General features: G+C 43.9%; 1 protein-coding gene across 1 annotated transcript; it reads right to left on the bottom strand.

Moving 5' to 3' along the window:
- Positions 1–7083, bottom strand: SDE2 (SDE2 telomere maintenance homolog). Its single transcript, XM_058020392.1, has 7 exons — positions 6958–7083; positions 5623–5740; positions 4854–4965; positions 4076–4245; positions 2652–2763; positions 1656–2052; positions 1–291 (listed from the first exon to the last, which is right to left on the bottom strand). Exons 1-7 carry the CDS (start codon positions 7081–7083, stop codon positions 73–75), a joined length of 1254 nt encoding a protein of 417 aa, XP_057876375.1. The 3' UTR covers positions 1–72.
- Between the last annotated feature and the right edge of the window lie 15867 nt (positions 7084–22950).

The raw sequence follows: 22950 nt of genomic DNA, 5'->3' as shown, positions 1-22950 counted from the left end.
TTGAAAGGATACCAAGAGCTTTTATTTAATGACATCAAATACACATGCAAAAAAAGGTAAATATTCCCAAATCTAACCAGAGGTTTTCCCTTTAGGGGGCTTTGCAAATAAGGATGGCTTGATCTGGTCTCTAGACAGACCTCTCACTGAAAAAAGCCTTGCTGCTCTTTCCTTCAAAGTGCCTCCACATTTCAGTCCCAAAGACATCAATCCCATCTTCAGCTTCTCTAAACCCAGGGCTTCCAGCTCAGCAGCAGAGTTGAAGGCCAGCAGGTCTATTAGTTCTACCTCCTGAAGAGAGAAAAACAATTGAGGAAAACATTCAAGAAAAACAGGAGTTCAAGAAGCAGTTGGACAATGCTTTCAGGTACATGGTATGATTCTTGGGGCTGGACTTTTGACTCTTGTGGGTCCCTTAGACCCCAGAAGATTCAAAACTGAATGAAAAACATCAGTTTGCCATCTTGCCAGCAGTTCAGTAGCTTAACCTTGGCTTCCAGAGGCACAGCAAAGCTGACAGCCCCTTTTTAGCCTGATGCAGAATATAACCAATACACCTCCAGCAGGAGCAGGAAGGAGGATAAAAGTTATTTCTAATGCAGTTATGCTGTAATTAAAGAAATTTATTAAGAAGCATCTCCTTTTAGTAAGATTAACCCCAAAAAAACAAGTTGTGAAGATCACATCTCATCCTGCCACTAAAAGAAAATGTGCATTACAATTTCATCTCCAAAGGAAATTGGTATATTTGCAAATTGACTGAAGGTAAAAAGGACCCCTACAGACAGTCCAGTCCAATCCAGAGCCTTGTCTACAAAAGACCATGAAATAGATGGGATAATTCAAATGCTGGAATTTACTAACACACTGTAAAGGACACCAAAATCTAAGCCCATTTTGTTCAATATTTAAATGCACATACTGCTCTTATAGTCTGTACCCAGAGCAAGGAATAACAGCAGTGGGAATGAGAGAACTCCCCTTATGCACTTGGCAAAAACAATTCCTGCCAGTAAAATCAGAGCCTTTGTCCTGCCAAGCATACAAAAACCCAACTGGTTACCTCATTATTCTCACCCTACTTCTAAAAAAGAAAAAAAAAGGAAAAATTCATCAAGGACTGCTATAAAAATATTTCCACCTGCAATAACAATCTGCCACAGCACTGGTGGAGTTTCCTGTTCTAGGAATAGAAAGTCTCACAAATACTGAGCAAAAGGTAAACAGTGAAGAATGGTAAACATCCTGTTTAAAACTTGCCAGCTCTAATAGTACAGTAGATGACAAAGTTCTAATTGATCAGATTACATCCTTGGTCTTTTCCCCACTGAACTGTAATGAACTTTCACACATCAGAGTTCATTTGTTGCCAGTGGCAGACTTTACACCCAAGGTGAAAAAAGGCAGAAAATCCCAGTAACTCCCTAGCCTGAAAAAATGAGCTATACTTTTTTTTATTGCTAGAGTAAGCCCAGATTCATTATCCCCACAAATCTGTAACAGTAATATTATGCAAGGACCCATAAAGCAGAAGTATTGGCTGCCAAGTATCAGTTGGGCTTTCATCAATCCAGTGGGAAAAGCTACATTACTGGAGCTTGTCAGCTCTAAAAGCAGCTGAAGACACACCACATTTTGTCCTGCTTCATACTTACTGTGCTCTGGGACTGATTTGTTTCCTGTGCCTTAGCAGGAACATTTTCTTGCTCTTCTTTCTGAGCTTGAGTCACTCCATTCTTTCCTTGGGTGTCTTCCTTTGGGGCCTCTGTCATTTTGCTGTTTTCTTCAGACAGAATTCCAGCCTGCCCACCTGTGCACACCTCTCCTTGCAGATCTCCTCCAGGACCTTCAGGCTGCTCCAGTGGTTTCTCACTTGCACTGGTAGATGGCCTCTCCTCTGCTGAAGCCACAGAGCTGCTTGAACACTCATCTGAATTCCCAACACTTCCATTAGCACTGCTGCCTGATGGACAACTTCTGTCAGATGTACAAGGGGAGTCATCCTTATTGTCATCCTCACAGCCTGAGCCTGAGGCCTCATCCAACCCTGGCCTGGCACAGGGAATATGTTACAAATTAACATGCATCTATCTTCACTTTTTGTCTTTTAAATAATTTTTTTTAATTGCCACATTTCTCTTTCCAAAACCATCTTCAGAGAGATATAAGGAGCTACTCCAACAGCTATTTAGGTTAGTTTAGTTAATGGAAGAACTATCAATATTGAAAAGCAGCTACAAATGCCTAAAACAGGTATTACAGCATTCCCAATACAGAAATGACTGGAATCTTTGACTTCTCTTCCATGTTACATTAGATGAAAGATGCCAGGGGAGAAAACCAATCTTTTTAAGTTCATTGTAAAAGATAATTAATTTATGAAGAAAAGGATAATAGGAAGTAGTAGAATATAATCATTTAGAAGGAGTGGGGGGAAAAAGTGTATTTTTGCAAATGAAGTTTGTCTGCTCCACCTGGGACAGAATTATAGGAATGCAGAAATGTTTACTTTCAGTTCTTTGATTTAATCAGTTCACTTTTCTTATTTCAAGACTACATCTCAGACTAGACTCTGCTTACTAGTATGTATCTAACTTTACATCCTTTTTAAGGCTTAAGGCTGAAATATAAAAACAAGGTATAACTCTTACCAAGGACACTTTCTCTTTTCAGATTTTGTTTCGCTCTTCCCAGGCTCACCCGGACGTTTCCGACTCTTGCCACTTTCTGATGACACTGCTTTGCTGGCAATGACCTGCAAGCCTTCAAAACAAATTTGAAAGTGAACTTCATCAGGGCACAATTAATGTCTGGTGTAAATTCTACTTGTCTTTTCACTTCAGATGCAATTTAAAACACTAGTGGAAAGAATCACTATTGGGAACATAGACTCAAAGATTGAACATAAACTGAGTAGCAGCAAAAGCTTTCCTACATGGATTTAGTAAGGCACAAAGTCAATTAAAATTGGATTCCTGAACTGAACTATCAGGTTCTTCATCCCACTCAGCCTCAAGTTTCACTATCTAGCTGACAGCAAGAGAACAATATAGGGATAAACAAAGTAACTATAAAGACCAGGAAGTGAAACAAGGTATTCTGCAGCTAGATCCAATATCTAGCTTTTATGTACAACCTCTTTATAGTTCCACTGGGTAACTCTTACAGCTCAACTAGCAACACCACCTTCACAGAATCTGGCTCTTAATCTCAAAATTGATCTCAATCTTAAACTCAGAAGCTGGCTAGGTGAGCTAGCTAGCAAGGTGAAGCATCACTTGTATCATGTCATGCAGTTCAGTGTGTGAAAAATGCATATTTTATGATTGGCTTTTTGCAAATATTGAAATTAATATTGTATGTGTTATGTTAGAAAGTTATGCTGCATTAATGCTCTTAAGTAGTGTGTTAAATATAGTTTTAGGTTATAACATAATGTTAAAATAGAAACTATGCTATGTAGGACACTTTTTTTTCTAAAGAAAGGAGTGGCACTGAGATAGCAGCCCCAGGACACCGAAATCTTTCAGAGAAAGGGAATTCATTGCTCCATTGTCAGGAGAAACAAATTTCTTCCTGCCTCACTCAGCCCTGAAGACACAGTCAGGATTCAGAGGAAGGAGCTGACACTGACCAGACAGAATCCTGTGTTTGAATGGAATTTATGCATCATGTATGAAGTGTACGAATATGCAACAGGCTGTTGCTTTTAAAGGTTAATCCTCTGTTAACGTGGGTCCTTTTACTTGTTTACTTTGCCCAGAAAGAGGCACCCGGTCTATCCATAACTCTTTGTTTCTATTGTCTCATATTGTCCTAATTCAAATTGTCCAAATTATTATTACTCTAATTGTATTACTATTTTTATAACCATTTTATTACTATTAAATTTTAAAATTTTAAAAACAACTGATTGGCATTTTTAACAAGTGGAATTTAACAGACACTGCAGACAAAGAGGAAAAATTAAATTTCGCTGAAATTTACGATTTAAGTGAAAAAACCCAATTCTTGTTTAAATTTTCCTACTGGAGTGAGGCTAGAGAGGCTCTCAGCGTGCAGCGTGCCTCCGTACCGATGCGCAGCGACTCCTCCTGGCGCTCGGCCATCTCTCGGTACTGCCGCTCGTACTCGGGGTCGGTGAACGTGTGCCGCGGCTCCGCCAGCTTCCGCTGCAGCCGCTCCAGCCGCCGCTGCTCCTTCTCCGCCTCCCGCTCCGCCTGCTTCTTCACCCACTCCGCCATCCTGCGGCGACACCGCCCCACATCAGCACCGCGGAGCGCGCCCACCCCGGCCAGGCTGGGAGGCAAAGGGAAAAGGGAACAGCACCCAGAGAAATGACAGCACCCAGGGGAATGACTGAGGAAACTGCCAGAGACTCTGCTACAGAGAGGAGAGCAGGGTTTAGGGAAGCATTGGGAAATGACAACAGCACCCAGGGGAATGACTGAGGAAACTGCAAGAGACTCTGCTACAGAGAGGAGAGCAGGGTTTATTTTGAAAACCAAAAACAGCAGTCAAGTTCACACATCCCCAAGAGTGTGGTCTTGCAGCTTCAGAGAGAACTGTGAGAACTGCACACAGAGAATTGTGAATCTGCACCAAGAGGTGTGGAACAGTCTCTCAGACTCAGGCTGCAGTAAAATCACATCTGGCTTTGTAATAATAGAATTATAGTCAGGAAAGCCCTGCTGGCTTCCAGTCCATCTGCACTTAGGATTTCACTTCTGCTCTTTTTAGTACTCAAAACACCATTTCATTGCTACAACAGGCAGTCACTTGATCTCTTTTGTTAACAGTGAGCTACAGGATGAGGTTATTTTACAATTTCAGCCTCTGAGGAAATGCCTTACGCTTTCTCGTGATTGACATCCCTCAGTCTCCTCCCACTGAGATCCCGACATGCCTCTCTGTTCGTGGTCTTCTCAATCTGAGCACCCAGGGCTCGCAGCATCGACCCAAACCCTTCCAGAGGAAAAAAATAAACAGGAATTAGCTACACAGAAACATCTTGTCACTGTGAGGAGTCCAGCTTAGGTTGAATTCTGAGATCTTGGCATTTATATATATATGGTTTTTAAATAATAGAACATAAAGTCACTACTGAGATCTTGTCATTTATATATATATGGTTTTTAAATAATAGAACATAAAGTCACTACTGAGATCTTGGCATTTATATATATATATATATATATATATATATGTTTTTAAATAATAGAATATAAAGTCAATTAGGTCACATATCACACTCAAATCACAGACTATTTGTACCTGAACTACTTGTCCTAAGTGATCACTGAATGAAATGTGGCAGCCTAAGGTGACAGGTCCTTTTCAACACAGTTTCAACTCTGAAGTCACTTTGGTACATGCTACAGACTTCGACCAACAGAGATAAGCTGAAAAGGGGTGTGAGGAAGATCTGGACTTCATCTTCCATGGTCAATGCTCAGCTTTGCACAAACACTTGGATTTTAGTTCAGAGACTTTGTATCAGTCATACACACAACAAGAGGTCTGCCAGTATCTGAGGAGTCCCGCTATCAGCACAGACTATGGCACAGTAGCAGTTTTTTAACCTAAGAATCTAATCACCAAGAAGCAGAATAAACAACAAACCTCCTTTTCCAGCACAGAGCCTTGGCTCCAGGCTATAAACAACTCCACTCTGCAACTCATCTTCATCGCTGACCAGTCGCCCATTGCACTTCACATACAAGCTTTCTTCTGGGATGTTCTAAAAAAAAGGAGCAAAACTGAGTCAGATCATTGAGCCAGAAAAAATGAAACATTCTGACAAAGAAAATGATCAAGCAGTTGTGTTTTCTTCCTTCCAGAGAAGCAAAAATAAAATCAAACAATCTGAAAAGCATGAACACTCTCTAACAGTGCTTGTTTTAATTCCTGGTTACCAAAGGACTGGATACAGTCTAAATAAGCTTGCAAACATGAATGCAGAAAAACTACAATGGGAAAAATTCACAAACAACCTGTGATGATCTGACCATAACCTTCATTCCCTGTCCTCCAGTGCCAGTAGTGGGAAGGAGATAAGGGGAGAGAAAGAAAGAGTGAGGGGAGGATGGCAGGCATTTTTAGGATTTCTTTTACCTCTCATAATCCTGCCCTGACTTTGACTGGTAATAAATGAAGTCCATTTCCCCAAGTCAAGTCTGTTTTGCCTGTGATGCTGACTGTTGAGAGATCTCCCTGTCCTTATCTCAACCTTTGACCCCTTTTGTTACATATATATATATTACACATATATATATATAAATACATATACACACATATATATAAAACATATATATTTTTCTCTCTCCTGTCCAGCTGAGAAGAGGAAGGAGAGAGCGCCTGGAGTCCTGCCAGGGTCAGCTCACCTGTGTTTATATACAGACACACACACATACACATATATAGATATGTGTGTATATATATGTGTATATATATATGTGTGTGTGTGTGTATATACATATGCATATATATATGTGTGTATATATACGTACATATATACACACATATATGTATAAATTTATATACACACACATATATACATATATATGTATATATGTGTGCGTATATATATGTACATATATACACACATATATGTATAAATTTATATATATACACATATATATGTGTGTATATATATGTATAGATATATATACACATATATATGTATATATACATAGATATACACATAGATATACACATACATATATACATATGTATACGCACACACATATATATAACACGTTGATAAGAGGCTACAGGGCTCTCTTACAGCAAACCCTGCTGCTCAGCGAAGCGACAGCATCGAAAGCAAGGCGCGCACAGGTGCGGATCGCGGCTCCGCGGGTGCGGGCGGCCTGCGCAGCGCCGCCGGCACCGGAAGCGCAGCGCCTCCCGAGGCCGGAGGGCCCCACACCGGCTCCCCGCCGCCCCGGCACTCACCAGCTCCCGGGCGCGGTGGCGGCGGAGGGAGAGCACGGAGCCGCCCCCGGGGGGCGGCGGCAGCGGCCGCGCCCGCGGCCCCAGCGGGTCCCGCACCCACAGCGAGTCCGGTCCCGGCGCCGCCATGGCTGCGGCCCCGGCGCTCACGTGACGCGGAGGAGGGCGGGGCGATGCGGCCGCGGCCGCTCCCCCTCAGCCCCGCCCGGCGCCTCCCGGCCCGTTTTTATCGCATTTTACAGTTCGCGGTTCCGTATGCGAACGGTTCAAGGCCAATCCAAGGAGGCCCGCCGTTCTAATCCGCGGGATTCGTGCAGCCCGGCGGGTTGTGCAGCCTTTCCCAAGCCCGTCACGGGCGGAGCCGCGCCGTAGCTCCCGCTGGCGGCGGCGGCGGAGGGAGAGCGGGGAGGGAGCGCTCGCGCCCCCTCAGGGCCGGGCCGGGGTCACCGCCGAGCGCCGCCAGTGTGGGAAATGCGGCGGGGACCGGCAGCCCTGCATTGTCCGGCAATGTCCGGCATTATCCGGCAAAAACACTGCAAATTTCACGCGAGGATTTGCAGCGCGTCCCGGTGCATCCTTCGCCTTGTTTACTCCCAAACGCGGTTTTGCATAGGGATGGGAACAGACCCGGAACTCTGGTGCCCCCTGGGTCACATAACACACTCAAATCACAGGCTGTTTGTACCTGCAATGTTTGTCCTAAGTGACCACTGAATGAAACTTGGCAGCCTGAAGTGACAGGTCCTTTTCAACACAATTTCAACACTGAAGTCACTTTGGTGCGTGCTGCAGACTCCGGGTGACTCCTGGGTGATCCCAGACATGAGGACAGACAAACACATCCAGGGCTGCATCCAAGGAAGGACACCTGGCATGTCAGGGGAGGCATTTTACCCCCTTTCCCCTTGTGAGAGACAACTGTTCACTTTGAAAATTTAAAAAGGTTTATTAAACCATAACAAAAGCACAACAAAGGATTACATAAGGAAAAAGCTGCAGCGCTGGGAGCTGCCCCTGGAAAAGCTGGGTGCTTAGGCAACCTGCCTTCAAATATCTTCCGTGTGAATGGTTATGTCGAAGATGAAGACATGGGGGAGATAGTGTCACACCCCTGTCACTTTATCTCCCAATAACAATGTTTCCCTGCAGTGCCTTTTCGTTTCATACCAGCATGGGCAAGGACTATTGCTCACAGTGTCATCTGCCCACTTCAGGTGTGTCCCCAGCCGAGGTGGCACCTGGAAAATCCCTGTTAGCAAGTGAGACAGACTCCTGTGCTGGAGCCTGCAGCTGAACCCAGCTCTTAAGCATGGTGCTGGTTTAGAAAGATGGGGGTTGTGTCTGAGCTGCTTGGCTGTTCCTAAAAGTTTGGTGATGTGGCTGTCCCACTTCATAATTGAATGATTTTTCTCTAAAGTTCACTCTCTAAAAAAACCCAAGGTTCATTTTTCATGTATTGAACCTTTTTAATTTTTGAATTTTTTTCTCTGGTTTTTAAATTTATTTTATTTGTTTCTTCAGCCTGCTGAAGAGCCCTGCTGCCTGGCCAGGCCTGTACCAGCATGGGTGAGTGGTTCTCATGCCTGCTGTCTTAAGCTGGTGTGATAAAGAAGGAGGAAGCTGGGAAACAAAGAGGCAGAGAGATGACTTGAAGTGGAGACTTCAAAATGTAAATAAATGAGTAATGACTTAATTAAGGGGAATCTCCCCATGGGTTTGTCTTGGCCAACTCACAAATCAAACATCACCCACCATTTCTTACACTATAATTTTAGCTAAAATATTTTGGTAAAGGATTCTGACCCAGTCCAGACAATCCCCTACTGTCTTTATTTGCTACAACAGGTTGATATTTCTGATTGATGTGTCATGTTGACACAGTGGAGCCATTCAAACCCTGTGTGTCTGTAGCCTGCAAAAGCTGTGGTTATTTTTTGTTGCATCAAGCCCAAATTCAGTTGATATTGCATTTTAAGTCATGTGGTATTGCCTGTTTCATGCCATGTCTCTGGCATGCCACCTGATGTTAAATTCCACCAAATCTGGGGTATTTTTATTTATTTGTGGTATCTAATTGAAATGTAATAGGTGAATGTGAGGTATGCATGTACACTTATGCAGATGAATAAGTATTTTCTTCTGATCTGTGGGATTTCACTTGCATTCTGAGGGCATGAATCATTTCCTCCTCTGAAACTCCTGTTCTTGGCATGGAGGGTGTGGAGCTTGCCAGTACAGGCCAAAGAGGTGGAGTTGTCCAGGAAAGAGTTGTGCCACAGAGCTGCCCTGTGGATGTTCTGGATCAGTGGCACCCACAGGCTGTTTGAGCTGTGTCTCTGAATGTTTCAATCTACTCTTTTATCTCTGGGGTTTTGTATCACCTCAGTGAAAAGTGGACCTGAAAAGAGGGTCCTGAGACCCCATCCTGAGAGATGTCCATCCATGACAGCAGCCCATCATTCCTAGCTGTGACACCCTGATTCTGCTGCAGGTCAGAGCTGGGGTACCCTGAGAGCAGGAGAGCTGACAGCATTGGGGTGCTGCTGACACAGATCAGGCCCTTTGCACTCCTACACCACCCCCTTACAGCTGGTTTGGGGCTACTCTGCCATTCCCTGTCCAGTGCTGGGCTTTGTGGCTGGGTGGTTGTACCTGCCCAGATCCCTGCACACACTCAGACTACAGGCAAGCAGCATTCAACAAGCAGAGGAGTGGCTTTCTCTCAGCTCAGCCCCTGCTCTCAGGATTTATGCAACACCATTCAGCTGGTTCATGTCAGTGGGCGAGTGTTCCTGTGTCTCTTGTTCTTCATTATGCTTCTATTCCTAGAACTCATCAAAAGTCTATTGCCTTGCTCCTCACAGAAAAGTCTAAATAAGTCAAAAGGGCTGTTATTATAATTTCCCATTTGAAATGTATTTTATGAGAAGTGTTATTCTCTTGGTGAAACAATGAACACTCTCTGATTCTGCAGTGGTGCTTTGGACTTAGTTAATAAATCATGCTTGCCACTTTTCATTTAGAAAGGATTTCACAGACATAATTAATTAAACCTGACAGTATCCTTGTGGGATAAGTAAGTACTCTGACTATTTCAGTGGTGACACTCAGGCAAACTGGTTGTTCTACCTTATCAAATCAGTCAAAGGATCAAGTCTAGAATTTAAAGCTTTCTACTATCTTGACATAATTTAGGAGAGGAGACCACTCATCCTTTTTGTATTTCATCCTGATATCCATATGTGATGGAGATAGTGGGTGGGGTTCTGTGGTCTGGCTGTGATCTGCTTCAAATCCATTCCTTGATCTGACATGGAACACAGATTTTTCAGTCTGTCTGGAACCATCAGACGTGTTACTGTCATAACACAGCAATTCATTCACTTGTTCATTCATTCACCTCATTGTTTCCTCCAGAGTGTTCCATTTCAATGGTGCTATCAATGCTTTACAGGGTTTTTTTTAAGGTTTGTCAGGACCAGGATCACAGTAAGGTACTTGGTGGCCCTTGTCTTCTCATCTGCACCTGGAAGATGCTTGTGGGAGTGAAGAACACAGAACCAGTTCTTCACTAAGGGCCCAGACCAGCAAGGATGGGTCAAGAGTTGTTCTGTTCAAAATTCAGTGTTCTTCACTTCTAAAAGTGCTCCTAGACACAGGTTAGAGAAAGGATGGAAGACTTCACTAAAAGCATGAAACAGAGGTGTGTGTTCCTTTTAGAATACTCTAAGTGTGCAGAGATATTAACAGAGGTGAATTTTGTCCACTGAGGTAATTTCCAAAATTTGAAAACGTGTCCTTTAAAAGTGGGGGGTTTTGTCTGCTAGGAAGTCAGTCATGTCCTATCATAAATATATGGAACTGGATCATCTGGATATATTTGCTTTTACATTTTAATGGTATTCCAAATGGTAAATTCCACATAATAATGTATTTGCAATTAAATGTGTTGCAGGTTTCCATATTATTTTTAAATGGAGGATAAGGGATGAAAAGACATGTGTGTGTTCTTAGGACAATAACTGAGAGGCTGTGTGACATGAGGGAACACTTTTTGCCTCAGACAATATGATACTGTTTGACATATCATACTGTTTGAGAAAAATGTAATTAACTGTAATGAGCCTAAGCTGATATTTGCAAGAGCAGTTTCCTGCCAAATGTCAATAGTCAGTTGCTCCAGTTTCTGTGTGGTCGGTGCAATGGGGAGAGACAGGGAGCCAAGATACCTGATACTGGGATGGGAGCAGGTGGGGGAGAAATAGAAATGTTATTTATACACTGTATAAATGCAATAGCTAATGTTTAATATTCTTGTTGTCTCACAGGGAATGCCTGCATTTCAATCTCTGAACAAATCTGGGGCCAGTAGCTGGACTTTTTTATTCTTACAGCCCATAGTTGTTACTAGTGCAGATATTTAGAGATAATCAAGATTTTAAGGTAACTCTAAACCCAGTTTTACCCTCACATTGTGCTTAACACCTTTGCCTCCATCCTATTCAGGGATATTTAAACTTTGAGTTCTTTCAGGAGAGGAACATGCACTGCTCTGCACCTACATATGCAAAGGACCTGAGAAACCACTATGACCTTTGTTTGGCCATAAATATCATGAGCACAGTCAGCCTTGTTAGTGTTCTTAATAGCAATTTGAAATTTGGAGCAATATTTGAAATGAATTGATTAATTAGACACCCAGGGAACACTGTAGAAGGTAACACTTCAGGTTCTAAGAATTCCTTAACCTTGTGTTTTCTCTGCTTTGCAGGTCTGAATGCCTGGATTTGGTCTGTTGTGGTTAATTTTAACCAAACACAGCTGGAGAGTGCTGAATGGGTCACTTGTAGTGAACAGTGTATTTTATAGGAAAATAATACCAAAACCAGGCCTCTGCCTCTTTACTTTTGCTCTCCCTCTAATGAAGCTTTTAATTACAGCTTGCAGACACACTGCAGAGACACTGCTTAATTACTAAATCTCTGTGCAGGGACTGGATTCTGGTTTCCTAATTATCACCTGTGTGTTTGACAACTTCATAAAAATCCACAGCTAAGAGTGAGAATAAGGTATGAAATGTGTATGTTATATGCAAGGTACATCTCTATTTTCTGTCAGACCCCTAAACCTTAAAGTTTTTAAAAAACAGGAGAGAGAGTGAACATTGTATGGCTTTGCAATGTGGACTTTTCTTCGTGACACTGTCTGCAATAATTAGACCAAAGTTACACTCTTCTTGAAATGATCAGCTGAAGGGGGAATAAAAAACCAGATCAGGTATCCTCATTTGTTTTTCAACTGAGATGAAAATTGATTTGGAAATGTTCCCTGCTAGGACTGAAGTTGCATTTCCAGTAATTGGGAGGAGCTCCCAAATTATCCTGCCCCACCCACGTCTGCCTGCTTTCGGTTTACCTGAAGAGACTACAAAGAAACAGAAAGAGGAAAAGAGGGCAGCAGCAAAAGGGAGAACACCCAGGACAGGTGTGCTCTAAAAAGACAAAAATTTCAAGCAGAGTGGTTAAGCCCTCATTTTGGGTTATGTTCAGCAGAGATAGCAGGGGCTCAGCAGTCTGTGGTGATGTTCATAAATCCTGTTTAGAGCAGATGGTGACACTGATCATTTGACCTTTGATCAAGTGTTATGAGTCAGATCTCAGCTAGTGTAAATTCTCAAAGGTTCTCTGGCTTGAGGGAGAGATGCCCCAAGTTCAGGATCTAGTCTGTAGTGCCTCATTCTTTGGGTGCTGAGTTTGACATGGTTGCCTATTGACTGGATCATACAAGCCCCACTTAGACAACATTCTTGTAGGAGTAATATTTATCTTCTTGTGTAGAGAATGTTCTGCCAGCTTGCTGAGGACCTACAAATTAATAACAACACATTCACATTTGTTTCTCTTAGAAAAAACATACAAATGTTGATTTAGTTTTTTTGTTGTTGTTCTATACCATGAGTTTGAGTTGGAGAATACTGACATTATAAAATTACAGATATGTGTAGCTTCTTGTTGATTTGATATTGGAATACTTTGCCATTTTGTTTAATTTTTGCACCCATGCAACTGAAATTAAATTGTTAGTGTGATGTTCAGGGAATACCATTGGTTGGATTCCCCTCCAGTGTTTCTTCTAATCCTTTCCAAAACAAGGTAATTATATGTCATCTATGAGGAATTTGTAATACAGCTCACTATGCCCCTTGAGGATCTTTCTTAAGTCATATGTATGTGAGGCCTGGAAAAATCATGTCCTCACAAGGTTATATGTCAATATTAGAAACATGATGATGGTACAGTTGTGCCTTTGTTCCTTCGTGTTCCTGTCTGACTTGGGCTCTGGCCTAGAAGTGATGCTGGTGTCAGAATGTGCCAGATTGGTTGTCTCTCAAAGCAAGGCTATTAAGAAGTTCTTGCCAGTGTGTGAAAGTCACAGTTGGAAAATCTTGTTGATGATGGTTGTTTAATTGTGGGGGTTTTTTTCTCCCTCATGTTCTTTCACATCAGGAAGTTACAGGAGCAGTTTGTCAGGAGAAGCCTTCATGCCAGTCATACCCCCCACATCTGCAGACTGGGCATGGCTCTGACCTGTGTTCACTCCTGCTTTGTGCAGGTGTCCCCTTGCCTGTAAAGGTTCTATGGGTGACCTTGTGTTTCTCAGAACCAAGAACCTGAAATATTGCAGATGTGGCAGGAGCAATCTTCTGGGCCCTATGAGACACATCCCAAAATTCAGGACTGCCAGGCAGCCAGCTTGTCCTTCAGTGACCACAGGAGAAGGGTGCTGTGTGCTTTCAGCAGGGGGAAGTGACAGTGACTCCAGGAATGCTGGCTCTCCTTTGGGCTGGGGAATATTGGTCAGGGCTAGGCCAAAGGGCATAACTTCAATATGAAATGAAGTGTGTAATACCAGCTTCAGGAGCATCTGATAAATGACTCCCTCTCACAGTGGGGGTTTATCCTGCATAAGCACAGCCCCTCTGCTGAGTGTAGGACACAGTGCCAGCATGGAAAGTGTGCCTGGAAGCCTTGTAGCCCAGGAGAAGCAGGCTGGCAGCCTTTCCTGTGGTTCTTTGCTGCTGAGGTGTCAAGTGGTGCTGCTTCTCTGTCTCTGCCCTGAGATCCATGCCCTGCAGTCCATGTTTAATCCAGCGGATGTTCTCCACTTTAGCAGCCCAGGCTGTATTTTAACATCACTTGTACACTGTGAGTTGTAGTGCCAAGACTTAGCATGCAGGAGTTGTAGTGAGTCCCCACAGAACATAAGATTTGCCAGAATCATGCAACGTTAGCACATGCTAAATTTGTGCATTCTCATTTACCTTCTGCTGCTCGTTTGTTTTGATGAGTTTGGAGATGTTAGAGGATCAAGCTTGTGCCTGCAAATACTACTGTCTGACACTTTCTTTAGACTTCAAAAACAAAAGATGAGATTTTTATGTTATCACCTGTCTGGCTTTTGGTGAAACTCCTCAACCTCTGTAAAACCATAGCGGGGGAAATCTACAAATTTAATCTGTAAAATTTAACAGGGAATTTTGTCAGCAACTAAGACATACAAATCATACACGATGAACTGGTGCTTCCTGACAAATCCTTCTCATCACCAATGATCTCTGGGCTCCTTTAGGGCAGCTGGGCCCCATGGCAGCAGCTTTGTGGCACTCACAGAGCCAGTGAGGCTTGGCAGGCACTGTTTGATCAGAGGGAACCACTGTTGCCACATGGTTCCTGTGCACCCTCGCTTCCGGCCCCTCCTCTGACACATGTGTGCTCAGAGCCTGTTTGGGACACAGGAACTTCTAATTCTGGCTCTGGCACCTTCTTCCTGCTGATGTGAAAGCAGCTCTGTGGGCACTTTAAAGGAGTTTTTAAAAAATAGCCTCTAATTAGGGTGCCCACACCTGGGTATGTAGTCAGAGGCACTCATTTTCAGAAGTGAATATCTGTGAATCCTTTTGTTCTCAGCTGGAATTGTAGATACTGAGATACTGAACATTGAGTAGTCAGGGCAAATTGTTCTTCAGTAGGTTTGTACATGAGCTGTGTTGCAGAAATTTCTGGGCATTAGGAAACTAACGAGAAGTGCTACTATAAAGTGCTTTTCTCAACAGCAACTGCAGTTTTCATTCCGTGATGCCTTGTGAGATGTGAATTTGAGAAGAAGAGGAGGAGAAATGAAGAAAAATTACCTAAAAATATGGTACAGAAAAGTAGAGTCTGCAGAGTGTGTAACTTACAAAGAATGTTGGGAAAATAGAAAGCTTTCATTTCTTTTAAAAACCCCCAAAGCTCTGTAGTCTCATAAGACTGAAAATAACTTCATGTTCTTTGCTGAAGCTTTAAAATATAATGTCTGCTACTCCATCTTCTCTCTCCCTTTTCTGCTCTCAGGAGACCACTTTCTCCAGAAGTGGGTTTTGAGATTTGGGAATACTTGCTCAGAAAGATGGGACGTGTCAGAACACTTCTCAGCTGTCTTGGAGCCAGACCTCAGAACATTATTTTCGTTTTTGAGCCCCTTCCTCAGCTGAGGCTTGAGGAAGCATCACAAATGAGGCTTATGCAGCATCAATGCCTTTTCAAGACAGTCTTATGTTTTTACAAGGAACAAGCAGATTTATTTTGAAAGCAAGCAGCCTACAGAATATTGTTCCAAATAAATGAAGATACAGGGTGTCATAGCTGGTATTTTGGTCTGCTGTTTGCTGCTGGAGCCTGAGTACTTTGGTCTGTGCTGTCTGCATTGTACTAAAGAGTAGCTGAGTTTCATTCTGCCTGCCATCCCCAGGGCCCTCATGAAGAAGAGATTCACATCTCATGAGATTACCCTACTGAGCAATGAAATGAAATAAATAATATTATCTTTGAGTTCTGTCAAGTATAGTAGCTCTCAGAGCCTTTCAAGGCAGTGTCAGCAGGGGCTGGAGCCTGCATCAGTGTGTGAAAAGGCATCCTTCACAAGAGCAATGCTGCAGAATGGAGCCAATGGGAGCCTAATGGGTGGTGGGAAAGAGTGATCCTTCTTTCCCCCTCCCTAATGCAAGCCTGCAGGGGTTTGTTTTCCAGCAGCTGGGAACCTTGGGGCAAATCAGCCTGCTGGAATTCTCCTACAACAGGAGCTCCGAGGAAATCAGTGTACTTGTAGTAGGGATCTTACTTGGGAACCAATTAGGGCTCGTGTTGGTTGTTTCTCCTTGGCAGTTTTAATGAACTCATAACACAGAAGTTCTGGAAATAAAAGATTTTGCAGTAGTTTCTGTTAGAAAACCATGGGCTGCCCAATTCCTTCCACAGTACAATACAATGCTTCAAAAGACAGCAAAGGTTGTTATCATAACTTAGTCATGTGTGAAGAGCCAGGAGAGCTAAAATCAGTTAAATAATTTTATTCTGCTGTAATGTTGGGAAGAAATATTCCCCAGAACAATTGTTCTTCCCTGTTCTGCAAAAAAATTCTGCAAAAACCCACTTGAAATGTGTCTGTCAATGCAAACTAACTCAGGCAGCTACAGTAAATTTCAGATTCTTGCATTATCATTACAGAGGAAAAATTTCCTTTTCTTTTTACTTGTCCACCAGTCCTTTCCCCCAATGCCTTTAACATATTTCTATAATTAAATTTCACATCATGTCTCTGAAATATGTTATCACATTTGATCATACTTCATCTAAAAAAATCACAGCTACTCCTTGTCATCCCATCCAATTTCCAGGCTTTGGCAGGGCTGTACAATAACCTCACCATTATCTGTTGTGCCCTATTCCCTATCGGGTGCTAGGACTTGGTTTCTGTTTCAGTTAACCCTTTAGTACCCTCCAAACTGGCAGTATCCAAGAATAAAGCACAACACTGTCCTGAGAAATGGAAGAAGATTGGGCATAAGCTTAGAGAAGTCAATAGGAAACTGAAGTTCTACTGACAAGGGGTTTCTGATTAGGATTTTTTATAGTGCCAGTGTAATAGGAATACAGCTTTTTTTTGGCATGATATTGCAAGTCCTGCTTCCACCTTAAGACATTGAACTGTTGCATGCCAGTCCTTCAAAGCTGATCAGAAATGAAGACTGTGGTTACAGCTACAATGCATTGTATGTACCTGCAACTCTTCTTAGCTCTGGATCAGGCAATTAAAGATATTTTTAACTTCCAGTCTTCAAAAGGTAATGGAGACTTCTTTTACTTTCTATTAGAAAGTATACTAAAATATTAAGCGTATCTAAAAGGCTTATTATGAACAAACAAATAAGCAAACTAAATAGGAATAGGAGTGGAGTTTCAGGATGCCATTATAGGGTGCCCATACAGGATTTTTATGACTCTTTCCACCAGAAGAAACTCACTAGACCACAGAAAAGAAAGAATTAGCAGCATTCTATAGTAATGTTATTTTCTCCTTCATATTCTGGGGGACCTCATTAGAAGGATGAGAGATGAGTTCCAGCAGTGCATGTGTGTTAACAATGGGCCATACAAATGAGATTATAAATAAGAAAATCCTGGATGATACATAAGGAATTAGAGCCAGGAGTCCCTATATAAAAGCAGGCATATACTCAGTGAAACTAGGAGCTTGGGAAGTCTTTATAGGAGAGGATCTTACAAGTCAAACTCACCAAGCCTCCTAAAAATTAATGGTAATCCAAAAAGAGGAGCAAAATCCAGAAGTCCTGAATCTTATTCTCTGAACTATTGTAGGCTTACTTTCATTCTTTTAGAACTTTGTCCTTGAAATACCTTTTGGGAAAAACTTTTCGTTGAAATGGTGTTAATTACCAAAAAAGGTTTGGAGAAAAAACCAGATTTACTGCTTTTGGGTTATGAGACATTAGAAAAATGCACTTTGTCTCCAAAGTAAGTTGTCCTGAATCCCCTGGCCATGTGTGATGCTCAAAGTGTGAAAAGAAGTACCTTTGGACTTTAGATTTTGCATCTTAAAGTAGCTGTCTCTTTTAAGCTTTCCTGAAGAACCCAGGAATCCCAATGAATTTTTTGTGTGGCACATGTACACTTGCATTGTTATTTAAACAGGGAGAGTTTCCTTCAGGCTCAGTTTTCAGGGATCCACCTTTTTTACAGGCATAAATTTAAAACTATGAATCCTCCCCAGGAACCTGTTGAGCTTGAGAGTTGCTTAAAAGTAAACACTTGTGGAAGAGTTTTCTTTGAACAGTGGGGCCATAATGTCTGATAGATGTGAAGCATTTCAGAGAACTGCAAAAGGCAAAAGACACTATTAAAAGATGCAATAAAGGTGAGGAAGAAGCTGTGTCTACTACTCCTGCTACTACACAACAAATTCTTATCTGTGTTTCCAGTAGGTGCCAATCTCTAAAGATAGGTGTGCTACACAGCTGCCAGTTCTGGCCAGTGTACTTTTGGTGTCAGTATTGGCAGAGAATAGAAATATTCCAAAGGAGAGGAAGGTGTCCTGTGTGATGGGCAGCCCAGCATATCAAACAGCTCTGCAGTGCAATGGCTGCTGTTACTGTGCTGTGATTCTGTGCTCTACAAACCCATGACATGGAAACCTTCAAAACAAATCCTAATAGAAAGCTATTTACACAGAGGCAAAATGATTGTAACTCATTTTGAGGTTTTTAGGTGACTTGTGCTTTCCTTAACAAGTGCCAATGATTGCCACCCCTAGTAACTTCCCAGGAAAAACCAGCAAATGTGTATTTTTGTCTTTTATGTAGATGATTATTTAGGAATATGTTTAAATCTGCACAAAATGTACTGTTAATGCTAAGTTAAGGCTACAAATATTCTAATTCTGTCAAAAGGCATTTGAAGAGGAAGATAGTTTTAAAGCTTGTGAGCATTTTGTACTGACACTTAACTTGAATTTCCAGGAGAAATTGTAAGTGCATAGCAGGCCTGCCAGGACTGGAGTGAGGATGAAGCAACACAGTCCAGTGTTTTTAAAGGATGGAATTGAAATTGGCTCAGAAAGGCTGTCCAGCCTGGGAGCTGCAGAAGGGAACACAGCAGGTATGGGACTGGGGCTGGCTGAAAAACTAGGGGAAGGTGGGAATTGTTTGGCATCAGAATCAAGAGGATGAAAGACAGAGATAGAAAAAAAGAAACAAGCAGAAAGAAGAGAAAAATGCAACTCTCTGAGCAAATACATTGGGTCAAAGGGGTGTGTGGGGAGTATGAAATAAGGAAATGGCCACCAGGCTGGGAGCTGGGGCAGGAAATAGGGGAGAACTTGCAGATCTGGAGTGCAAAGGTTGGTTGGAGGTTCAACGAGTCAAAGAAGGGAGATTGAGAACAGGAAGGGAGAATCGGGTCTGGGAGGAGGTGAAAGAAAGCAGGAGTCAGGTGAAGGCTGTAGATAAATAAAGGTAGTCTTTTATACTCCTTCCATCACCAAAATGTCTGAGTAGCTTTTAGATAAAACTAATAACAACACCCAGTTTTCCCTGGGTGAGGAGAGGACATTTATCTGTCGATCTGGAACTAGACTAAGTCATTTAGATATTTAGTTTGTGCTTTGGGGGGATAGGAAAGAAATATTTCTTCTTTGATCAGAGACCCTTTGGAGTTTGGTGACAAACTGTGAATGTCTTTTGTAGTGGGGAGCCTTTCTCAAATGGTTCTGAAAGATTACCTGCAGTGTTGCTTGAAAACAACCATACTCTGATCATACTCTGAACTCCCTTTTTTATTTTTTAGTCCATTTAACCTCCAAAAAGGCAAACTTCATCTGCTCTGCTGTGTTTTGTTTGGCTTGTACTCTGTGCTGTTGCAAAGGGAAGCAGCTGCTGCAGTTTGTAGATGTTCCTGCAGTCTGTGATGCCACTGGGGTTGATCTGGTAGCTTTGGTCCAGTGCATTACCCTGGAAGCTGACTAGGAGCTATTTGGAAAGGTCCAAAGCAACAACGTGTTAGTTTTGCTTGTTTTGTGTTTCATTTTGTTTTGTTTGGGTTCCCCCCCCCAGTAACATTTTGAAACAGTGTTTTTAGCTTGATATAATAGTTGCAATGATTGCATCCTGGTGGGGGAGGTGACTGCCTTTGCTCAGTCTCCCAGGCAAGATGAGTTTCCCAGCAAGGGAAAGGTGGAAGAGATTGTTTTGAAAAATGTCTGCCACTTGGACAGCCCAAAGGAGTACAAGCAGTGGAAATCCACCTCCTTTTTGCTGAATGAGGGCTGTCTACTTTCTATGAAAGGTGCTGAAAACAACTTCTGATTTGAGTGTTCCTCTTTTCTATTCATGATCATTTGAGTCTTCTTTGGCTCCAAGCTGCACCAGCTGTTTTCCACCCTAATCTCCTTTCCTGTAGCAATCTGGCCGCGGTGCAGCAGCGGTGGCTCCGCTGGGTGAGGATGAAGTACTGCAGTTGTCCTTGGCGTGCTCTTGCCGGCTAAACCAGTGGAATCTCATTAGGGTAGATTTCTTCATGGCCGCTTATGGATGCCTTAGGGTGGAAGATGCCTGTGGTCTGCAGAGATAAAGGCCTTCAGAAAGGAGGAGCAAAGGCTTATCGGTGCTGCCAGTGAAAGATGAGCGTCTGGAGTCTTTTTAGAATCGGGCCAGATCTTTCTGTGCTGCTCTGTAGGCACTCAAACAGCATTTGTGGCAAAGCTCAAAGGGCCGTACCCGTTCCTACAGCCCTGGAAAAGCACGGGTTTAATGGCATTAATGGCATTAATCAGCGAAGGTGCAGAACCTGAAAATACTGGAATAGTTTTCCCTTCTCTGGGCAGACAACACCCCGTAGTCCTGCCTGCGGTGCTCCTCACGCAGCAGCCGGAGCAGGCAGCGGCAGGGCGGGAGCAGCCCTGGCTGCGGCCCTGCGGGACACACGAGAGCTCCGGGAGGAAAACACGGGCTGGCCGCGGCCGGGACAGCCGCGCTCCCCGCCCCGCCCCGCCTGGCGTCATGGAATTCCAGGGCGCTCCCGCCAATGGCGGCGGGGGCACGGCCGGTGGCACGGGGGGACCGGCCCCGCCGCTGGCCTCGGGGCTCGGGCACGCCCGGCAGGCCCGGCCGCAGCCCGGAGCGCGGCGGAGCAGCTCCGCCTGCGGGAGAAGGGAGCGGGAACCGCCGGACCGAGAGCCCTTCCCGCACCCCGGGAGCGGGCACAGCTAAAGCGGACAGGGATGAGCTATGGATTGTTAACCTCCGGCAGCTTCCTGCGGCTGGGAACTGGTGCTGCCCTCTTCTAACTTTTCCATATGGGATGCGTGTGGTGTGTGGGGAATTGATGCCAGTTTCGGTGCCTGAGCATTTGCAAATAGTCTGATTGTATAATACTGAACAGCTCAGAGTTCGCTTTGGGCTGTCCAGTAAGGTGCTATTATCTCATAAAATACTATCCACCAATCCACCAATACTTCTGCAAGTATAAATAAAATCCTTTGTGGTTTCTCTTTCCTGACAGCCACCTCTCATAAACTCACTGTAGGGGCAGAGGTGTGTGTGTGTGTGTGGCATATCTGGTCATGTCTGTATAGTGCAGCCTGTTGTTTTTATCTGAGCACTAATGCAGACTATATCTATTTTAGCAGGGTGTTCTGCCCATGATAACACTCTCTCTCTTGTCAGGTTTGATTAGCCCCAAGTGAATGCTCACATGGCTAAACCACTTCTGCTGCTGGAGGTAGTTTGGATGTCTCCAGGAAGAGCTGCATTACATCATGACGTGTAATAAAGATTTTGCAAATCAAATATGGCTCCTTCTAATGCCTAAATGACAGACAAGATGGTGGCACCAGAGCAGAGGCTCTGACTTTGCAGTTGAGATGCACTTACAACAATTGCCAGTGGCTGTTCAGTTGTATTAGAGTGCAGGTTACTTTCCCACAGAGCCTTTTGATCCTGACATGAATAGAAAATAAAGAGCAAATTTTCTCACTAAACATCATGGCAGCTGATACAACTGGTTGGGGTCTGCTGACGGTGACAGTGCTACACTTACAGTTGCTTTTGCAATAGCTGCCTCTCAAACCCCAAACCGTGGCCCAGCAGTGATGCAGGAAATGAGGCTCCTCTTCCTTCCCCAACAGCAGATTTTCCTTGTGAACATCGTGCCTGCAGTGTGTTCCTGAGACAGAAGTACCCCAGCAGCCCCCTCCTGACACTCAGCTCTCATTTTACACACCAAGCATGGCCCTCCCACAGCAGATCCTTGCTCGGTGAGCTCTGATGGGCCAGCTTACAGGGAGAAATTTTGTTTTGCTTTTATGTAAAGAAAAAAACCACAGAATCACAGAATCAAGTAGGTTGGAAAAGACCTCTAAGGTCATAGAGTTCAGCCTTTGTCCGAACACCACATCCCAACTAGACCACAGCACTAAGTTCCATGTCTAGTGTTTCCTTAAACGCATCCAGGGGACAGTAACTCCACCAGCTCCCAGGGCATTCTGTTCCAATGTCCAGTCAGCCTTCCAGTGAAGAAATTCCTCCTGATGTCCGAGCTAAACCTCCCCTGGTGCAATTAGAGGCCATTTCCTCTCGTCCTGTCACTGGTTGCCTGGGAAAAGAGCCCAATCCTCACCTGACTGCAACCTCTTTTCAGGGGCTTGTAGAGAGCAATAAGGTCACTCCTGAGTCTCCTTTTCTCCCGGATAAACACCCCAGCTCCCTGACAGCTCGTCGCAAGATGAATGCTCCAGACCCTTCCCCAGCTCCGTTGCCTTTCTCTGGACACGCTCCAGCACCTCCACGTCCTTCCTGTAGCGAGGGGCCCAGAACTGGACGCATCACTCCATGTGTGACCCGGGGGGAAAATCACTCCCCTAGTCCTGCTGGCCACGGGGTCACCCCCAAACGAAAAGAACCCAGCCAGGGCGCACCCAGACGGGCTGTGGCGGTCGCGGCAGTGCCCGGCGGCGGGGCGGGGGCGGCGGCCGGGCCGTGAGGGGGACGCGGGGACAGGGAATCCCCGGGCGCGCGCGGCGTGCCTTTTGTGTTTGTACACACGGCCCGGGGGCGGGCCCGGGGGCGGGGCCGCGCCTTCCCTCCATTGTGCGCCATTGGCGGCC

This window comes from Melospiza georgiana, chromosome 3 (assembly GCF_028018845.1).
Source record: "Melospiza georgiana isolate bMelGeo1 chromosome 3, bMelGeo1.pri, whole genome shotgun sequence".
In the NCBI taxonomy this organism is placed as follows: domain Eukaryota; kingdom Metazoa; phylum Chordata; class Aves; order Passeriformes; family Passerellidae; genus Melospiza; species Melospiza georgiana.
The sequence above is the reverse complement of the archived record's forward strand: the minus strand, read 5'-3'. Positions and strand labels throughout refer to the sequence as shown.